This window comes from Rhinopithecus bieti, unplaced genomic scaffold, assembly GCF_001698545.2.
Source record: "Rhinopithecus bieti isolate Rb0 unplaced genomic scaffold, ASM169854v2 scaffold_28456, whole genome shotgun sequence".
NCBI lineage: Eukaryota > Metazoa > Chordata > Mammalia > Primates > Cercopithecidae > Rhinopithecus > Rhinopithecus bieti.
Genome location: NW_016812403.1, coordinates 741,110 through 749,585, shown reverse-complemented (window position 1 = coordinate 749,585; position 8,476 = coordinate 741,110). Strand labels below are relative to the sequence as shown.

General features: G+C 37.3%; 1 protein-coding gene across 4 annotated transcripts in view; it reads left to right on the top strand.

The window, feature by feature from the left end:
- Positions 1-8,476, top strand: part of STK33 (serine/threonine kinase 33) — an 89,549-nt gene that overhangs the window by 29,625 nt on the left and 51,448 nt on the right. For all 4 annotated transcript variants that reach the window (XM_017896383.1, XM_017896386.1, XM_017896384.1 and 1 more), the window contains exons 5-7: positions 1,146-1,284; positions 3,805-3,893; positions 5,727-5,811. In XM_017896383.1, coding sequence (XP_017751872.1) covers positions 1,146-1,284; positions 3,805-3,893; positions 5,727-5,811 — 313 coding nt within the window. The remainder of the gene's footprint in view (positions 1-1,145; positions 1,285-3,804; positions 3,894-5,726; positions 5,812-8,476) is intronic.

Here is an 8,476-nt window from a genome sequence, read left to right as displayed (position 1 = left end):
ATCAATTCTTCCACTCTTTTTTCAAGATTTTTAGTTTCTTTGCCCTGGGTACGTAATTCCTCCTTTAGCTCTGAGAAGTTTGATGGACTGAAGCCTTCTTCTCTCATCTCGTGAAAGTCATTCTCCATCCAGCTTTGATCCGCTGCTGGTGATGAGCTGCGTTCCTTTGCAGGGGGAGATGCGCTCTTATTTTTTGAATTTCCAGCTTTTCTGTCCTGCTTTTTTCCCATCTTTGTGGTTTTATCTGCCTCTGGTCTTTGATGATGGTGACGTACTGATGGGGTTTTGGTGTAGGTGTCCTTCCTGTTTGTTAGTTTTCCTTCTAACAGTCAGGACCCTCAGCTGTAGGTCTGTTGGAGATTGCTTGAGGTCCACTCTAGACCCTGTTTGCTTGGGTGTCAGCAGCAGAGGCTGCAGAATATAGAATATTGCTGATCAACGAGTGTACCTGTCTGATTCTTGCTTTGGGAGCTTCCTCTCAGGGGTGTACTCCACCGTGTGAGGTGTGGGGAGTCAGACTGTCCCTAGTGGGGGATGTCTCCCAGTTAGGCTACTCAGGGGTCAGGCACCCACTTGAGCAGGCAGTCTGTCCCTTCTCAGATCTCAACCTCCGTGTTGGGAGATCCACTGCTCTCTTCAAAGCTGTCAGACAGAGTCGTTTGCATCTGCAGAGGTTTCTGCTGCTGTTTTTCCTCCATGTTATTAACACAGATTATTCTTTTAACCGCCAGTGCTGTTTCAAGCTTTGGAGTTTTTGTAAATACCATGTGCTCTGCCTATTCTTTCCCACATTCTCTATCTATAAATCCCTATTCAGACATCCAGATCTGGCCTTAATATTTCTTCTCCAGGGGCATTCTTTAGACAGAGGCTTCCCCCTTCTGTCACTCCATGGCATTTGGGACCATTAGCACTTATCACATGATACTGTAATGATAAGTATTTGTGAGCTTCTTGGGGATAAAGACTGTGTCTTTACCTTTTTGTTTCTCTAGTATCCACTGTGATATCTTGTACATAATAGATAATACTTTTCAATGAATAAATTAATGATTGTGACTGTGATTGTATATGTGATATATAACATTTTAAACATCCCTAGATACATAATTTGATCTCTCTCTCTGATATATATATAATGTCAGAAAATGTACCTTGTGATGGAGCTTTGTGAGGATGGAGAACTCAAAGAAATTCTGGACAGGAAAGGACATTTCTCAGAGAATGAGACAAGGTGGATCATTCAAAGTCTTGCATCAGCTATAGCATATCTTCACAATAATGGTAAGAAGAGGGTTATCCAGCTCATTGACTCCATGAATACTGATGTCACTTTTGTTTAAGGGTAATTGTATTCCAGATTCATAGTCATAAATAACACCTGCTAATATAGAAGATTTAATTTTTTAGTTAAAAAATTGTTTCCTTTTTAACTTTCTTTGTAAATATGTTTTAATTAGAAACAAGGCAGGTATACAATACATTTGTATATGAACAAAGATGAAATTATGAACATTTTTTATTCAACAGTTTGAAGAGCAGCTAATGTTACAAAATCAAAGGTAGACAAATCAGTGGTAAAGGTTAAGTTCCCAAAAACATCTGTTAATCATAACATTAGAATCTGTATGTTCTAGGCATTTTTTTTTTTGTCTTTTTAGACTTTATATTAGAGCAGTTGTAGATTCACAGTAAAACTTAGCAGAAGGTAGAGAGATTTTCTATATACTCCCCTGCTCCCACACATGCACAACCTGCCCACTATCAGAATTCCCCACTAGAGTGATATATTGCATTGACATATCATTGTCACCTGAAGTGAGCTTATATTAGGATTCACTCTTGGGGTTATGACAAATGCGTAAAGTCATTTATCCACCATTATAGTATCATACAGAGTGGTTTCATGGTACTTTATAAACTACGTTTAAAAATAATTCGAATTGCCTTACTGTTCTTAGGTGTTACTGCTGCTGCTCCTCCCCCCGTTTTTTTCCCTTCAAGGTTAGTTTGGCTTACATGTGGCTTTAGAACCTTCTCATTTTACAGATGAACAAAAACTTCGTTCCAGAGAAGTACAGTGACATGGTTTGGTGTGCCAGAGCTGGTACTGGAACCCAGGGGTTCATTCAGCAGATAGTTCCCGAGCACCTCCTGCACTGAGATTGGTCCTGGATTACAAAGATTAAAAGACAAGGCCCCTGCCCTCCAAGGAACTTGGGCTGGTGGGAGATTGAGTACTGAAAACAAGTTGTAATTCAGTGTGATAATCTCCCCAATGGAAAGCCATATAAAGCACAAGGATTATAGGAGTCTAGGTACCTCATTTGGCTTGGAAAGTCAGGAAAGAATTCACTGAAGGAGCAGTATTTGATCTGAGGAATACAAACTCAGAAAAAAATTAAAAAGGCAGGCCTTCCAGGCAGAGGGAAATGATTTTTTCAAGGGCTTAATATTAGGCTATTGTCAGTCCTTCCCTATTAAGCTATAAATTCAGTATAATTCCAAACAAAATCTTAGCAACATTTTTCATGGAACTTGATAAGATTATTCTCAAATGGGTAAAAGTAGCCAACAATGAGAAAGAAAACAATGGAGGCAGCAGGGAGCTCTGCCCTGGCAAGGATAAAAGCATAATGATATGTTTGTTAAAGCTGTGTGGTATTTATGTAAAAAGAGACAAGAAGAGCAATGGAAACAATAAAAATTCCAAAAACAAAGCCTAGGAATTGTGTAAGGGAGCTATAAATGACTAGGTATAATTGCCAGTTCAGGACTCATTCAATACATTCCCCTGGCAATTATGTGTATAACTTTTTTTTTTTTTTTTTTTTTTTTGAGACAGAGTCTTGGTCTGTAGCCCAGACTGGAGCACAGTGACGCAATCTTGGCTCACTGCATTCTGTGCTTCCCAGGCTCATGCTCTTCTCCTGCCTCAGCCTCCTGAGTAGCTGGGACTACAGGTGCCCGCCACCATGCCTGGCTAATTTTTTGTATTTTTAGTAGAGACGGGGTTTCACCATGTTAGCCAGGATGGTCTCGATCTCCTGACCTCCTGATCCACCTGCCTCAGTCTCCCAAAGTGCTGGGATTACAGGCGTGAGCCACGCGCCTGGCCATGTATAACTTTTTAAGTCTAGGGAAATGACTGTAATAGATATGAACTGAATTAATTATTTTCAAAGGAAGTGTTTGGTATGTGGTTATTTGTATGTACATAAAAATTGTACCTGAGCTCTGACATGTTCAACTGGAGATTTTATGTCTCAAGGGTTTTGTGTTTGGTTTTATTTTACTACATAAAGAGTAGGAAAATGTGTGTTGATGTTGTAGAAAAATATACTGAAGTAAGTATAGTTTGTATATATGTAGCCAAGTTACAGTGCTTTAAAATGTTTATGCTGACAGTAACATATGCATAGAAGTAAAGAAGTAATCCTCTATTTGAAGACCTAAGGATGTGGGAAACCTGACTGGGTTTGTGACTAAGATGATCTCCCTCCTCCTGGGAATACTTAAGCCTGGGTAGGATCCTCCTTCACACTCCCCAGGCCACTCATCTTGAGGAGCAGCCAGTTGGGGTCACAGGGAAATAGGTAGAGGTGAGGGAGTCAAAGAAAATGGCTCCTTAAGGTTAGAAATGTGGAGGAAGTGTTTATAAATAAGAGAATAGAACAGGACAGACTATGCTTGGCCCTCAAATTTTTCAACAGTGGATATTAATTTGTCAAATATATTTATTCTATATGTGTCTCTCCTGTTTTTCCGTTATTTCATTTGATTTGTGGTTTATTTTCTTGGTAGATATTGTACATAGAGATCTGAAACTGGAAAATATAATGGTTAAAAGCAGCCTTATTGATGATAACAATGAAATAAACTTAAACATAAAGGTAAGATTAGCAATGGTGGTAAATATTTGCCTATAAACAGTTTGATAGCAAAGTGGCAAAGCACATCCTCTTTTTAGATGCATTTTGCTAGCTTTTGAGCAGCCAGAAAATAAGTGGCTTGTGTTAAAAAATAAAAATTTCACAAGAGGTTGTAACTGACAAGAATAATTTTGCAAGTTAAATGGAGTTATTCAATGTGTTTTTAAAGTACATACTCATTTGAATAATTCTAAATCATTAGTTAATAGCAAGCAAACAGATACTCTGAATTCTAATTAATTTCAAAATTATGCCTGGTAATTTGATGTACATGTGTTACAGATTTAGAGAAAAGCACACCTTGCCTGTGCTTTTAATACTAAATTAATTCTTAAGTCTGTATTTCTTATTGAAAATTTTCCTGTATATTAATATTTATGTCCTCAGTACAATTAATGTGCCAAGTGTTTATTCTTGAAGATTTTATTCAAATTAAGTGTTCCCTAATGTCAAATAAATGCTAGGATACATTATTTAGCACCATTATAGTGGCTGCTTTCAAAATGTATAAATGTGTTAATTTAGGAATAAAATGTTATCTGTGAGTAACTCACTCTGTTGCAGAAGTTAAGTCCTATGTAATAGAAATAGGTTTAACAGCATTGTTGGTTTACCCAAGTAAATGTTCTTGAACAGTTCCATTGTAAACTCTATGAAGGCAGGGATTGTGCATGTCTTATTCACTTAGTACCTGAAGTAGTGCCTGGAACATAGTATGTGTTCACTTAACATTTGGTGAATGAAGGAGTAGATGCTCTCCAAATAATTAAGTTGGATTGTAAAACCTTTTGTATATTTCGTGTGTCTGGATGGAATTTCCGTAGAGAAAGATAGGTATCATATGCTCCAAATGAGATATATATGAAAACTAATGGAGAAATTGATTCATCTATTTAGAAAAATAGTGATATCACATGTAAATAGGAGCATTTTCTTACTCCATAAGGCACTGGAAACTTTGCATTCATTGTCTCTGGACAAAGAGCCTATATTTGGTTACTTAATAAACGTGTCTGCTTTTCTGCTTTCAGTCTAAGGGTGTTCCAACTTGGGAGATAATTCCAAAGGCACATACTGAATATTTAATAACTAAATGTTTAATGACCAAGATTTAGAACTGAGCATAAGGCCTACAGTTGTAGCACTAGGCCACCAGTGTATTTGTAGTTAATACTTTGTTGTTGTGATTTTTTTCCTGTTAATATGCTTGTCGTAGTTTTTAATAGTGTAGTAATTGTTTTAATTAGTATACTCTAGAAACACAAAGGAAATAATAGTAAAGAAAAGATAGTGTTTACCAATTATAAATAATTATAAAAAAGGGGAGTTTCAGTGAGTGCTGATAGGGATAATTATTTGCATTTGTAACAGTGCTTTAAACTGGAATATAACTTGATTATCAGAAACATAGATAATATGTTAAAGCCAGAATGTATTTTACAATGAAAGAACTTTAAAAAACAAAACAAAACTTTTTTTATATGAAAAAAGTTTAATGCCTCAAAATACAACTTCCCATGTTAGACTGGTAAATTTAATCAGACGGCAAGAACTGTTAAATCATGGTATTCTCTCAAGATTTGAGAATGCAAGCTTCTCTTTACCCAGTTTCTTCTCTATACAGAGAGGTGGGTGGGGAAGGAAAAGCAAAATTTTTATTAATCATTCAATTAAAGTCCTCCCACCCCCAAGAACCCCAGAATTCAATGCAAGTTCAATGTGAAGTCTTATCTTCAGAATGAGTGAGCTCTAGGACAGGAAAACAGGTGACTGTGCTTGAATTTCTTCCCCGAGGTGACTGATTTTGGCTTAGCGGTGAAGAAGCAAAGTAGGAGTGAAGCCATGCTGCAGGCCACATGTGGGACTCCTATCTATATGGGTAAGTTAGTAGACTTAAAATGAATTTTTGTTTTGAGACAGGATCATGCGCTGTTGCCCAGGCTGGAGTGCAGTGGCATGATCTTGGCTCACTGCAACCTTGACCTGGGCTCAGGCCATCCTCCTACCTCAGCCTCTCAAGTAGCTAGGACCACAGGTGTATGCCACCACACCTGGCTAATTATTATTTTTGTTTTTAAGAGAGAGTAGCCTCACTGTGTTGCCCAGGATGGTCTCAGACTCCTGGACTCACGCGATCCCTCCAGCCTCTGCTTTCCCAAGTGTTGGGATTACAGGTGTGAGACACTGCACCAGACTTGATTCTTTTATATGTAAAAAAGTAGAACAACCAGTTTGGATTACAGCTTGAACAATTTGATTTTGCCATCATGATATAATGACCCATGATTTAGGCTACTTTTTCTTTTCTTAGGTCAAGCAATTTCACTTGTTTTAGTATTTTACTTACAGTTCCTACCTGTAAAAATTTTTAAAAATTTTGTTGTTTCTCTGGGCTCTTCTTAAAGTTGTTTATATCTCTTAGATAATCATACCTCAAACTTAATTATTACTTTTGTTAACTCATGTTAAAATCATGTACATGTTTTGCTTCTTTGCTTTTTTTTTTTTTTCCCCGAAACGGAGTCTTGCTCTGTTGCCCACGCTGGAGTGCAGTGGTGCAGTTTGGGCTCACTGCAACCTCCACCTCCTGGGTTGAAGTAATTCTCATGCCTCAGCCTCCAGAGTAGCTGGGATTACAGGCACCTGCCACCATGCCTGGCTAATTTTTGTATTTTGAATAGACACAATTTTTGCCATGTTGGCAAGGCTGGTCTCAAACTCTTGACTTCAAGTGATTTGCCTGCCTTGGCCTCCCAGTGTTGAGATTACAGGCGTAAGCCACCATGCCCAGCCCTCTTGCATTTTTTTTATCCAGTTTAATCACCACCAAACAGTTTTTCATGGAGTACTGATTAAATATATTTTGTAAAGAAAGCAGCAGTTTCCTGTTTTCTAAATGTGAGTTTTAACAGCTTTTGAAGTTTAATTTAAATACCATAAAATATATTTGTGCATCCTTTACAATGTAAGATATATTTTGTTTTACAGTAAAATACAGTGATTTTCATATATCCACAGAGTTGTGCAACCATCACCACAATCCAGTTTCAAAACAAATCTACTCCAAAAAGTTCCCTGAGCCTGTTTATACTCAATCTTATTCCTATCCCAGCCCCAGATAGCCACTAATCTCTCTAGATTTGCCTTTTTGTCTCTGTAAATGTGCCTTTTTTTTTTTTTTGGCCTTTTCTGGACATTTCATATAAATGGAATCATACAACATGTAGTCTTTTACATTTGGCTGCTTTCACTTGGCATGTTTTTGAGGTACGTTCATGTTATGGCATGTATCTGTAGTCTGCTCCTATCTACTGCTGAATAGTTGTCCATTGCGTGGATATAACACAGTTTGTTTATCTGCTTACCAGCTGACGTACATGTGGATTTTTACCAGTTTGTGGCTATTATGAATAATGCTGCTATGAACATTCATGTACAGGTCTTTGTGAGGATATGTGGTTTCATTTAGAAGTGTTTTTAGAATTAGGTACCTAAGAGTGAAATTGTTGGATCATATGTTCAGTTTATGTTTAACTTTTAATGAAATTGCCAAACTCTTTTACAAAATGACCATTACCTTCCCACCAGCAATTTGTGAGGGTTCCAGTTTCTCCATATCTTCGACAATTCTTGATATTACCTATTTTTAAATTATACCATTCTAGTCCCTAGGACTAGTATCTTAGGAAGTGGTATCTTTTTGTAGGAAGTGGTATCTTATTGTGATTTTTAATTTGCATTTTCCTAATGATTAATGATACTGAGCATCTTTCATGTGCTTACTAGTCATTCATATATCTTTTCTGGTGAAGTGTCTATTTAAATCTGTACCTATTGAGATAATTGTATGTTTCTCTTTCAATTTATTAATGAAGTAATTACAGTAATAGATTTTAGAATGCTGAACCATCCTTGCACATTTAAATTCAACCTCACATGGTTTAATATACTACAGTATTCAATTTGTCAGCACTTTTATTTAGGAGCTTTGACTGTAGCTTTTCTTCTTTTGTGCTTCCTTTGTCTTTTCTGATGTTAGGGTTATGCTGACCTCATTTAAAAAATAATTTTTTAACTTCTTATATGATTATGAACTTTTTAAATTATTATACTTTAAGTTCTGGGATACATATGCAGAATGTGAAGGTTTGTTACATAGGTATACATGTGCCATGGTGGTTTCCTGCACCCATCAACCCGTCATCTACATTAGGTATTTCTCCTAATGCTATCCCTCCTCTAGCCCCCAACCCCCACACAGTCCCCAGTGTGTGATGTTCCCCTCCCTGTGTCCATGTGTTCTCATTGTTCAGCTCCCACTTATGAGTGAGAACATGCAGTGTTTGGTTTTCTGTTCCTGTGTTCACTTTGCTGAGAATGATGGTTTTCAGCTTCATCCATGTCCCTGCAAAGGACATGAACTCATCCTTTTTTATGGCTGCATAGTATTCCATGGTGTATATGTGCCACGTTTTCTTTATCCAGTCTGTCATTGATGGACATTTGGGTTGGTTCCAAGCCTTTGCTATTGTGAACCATGCCAC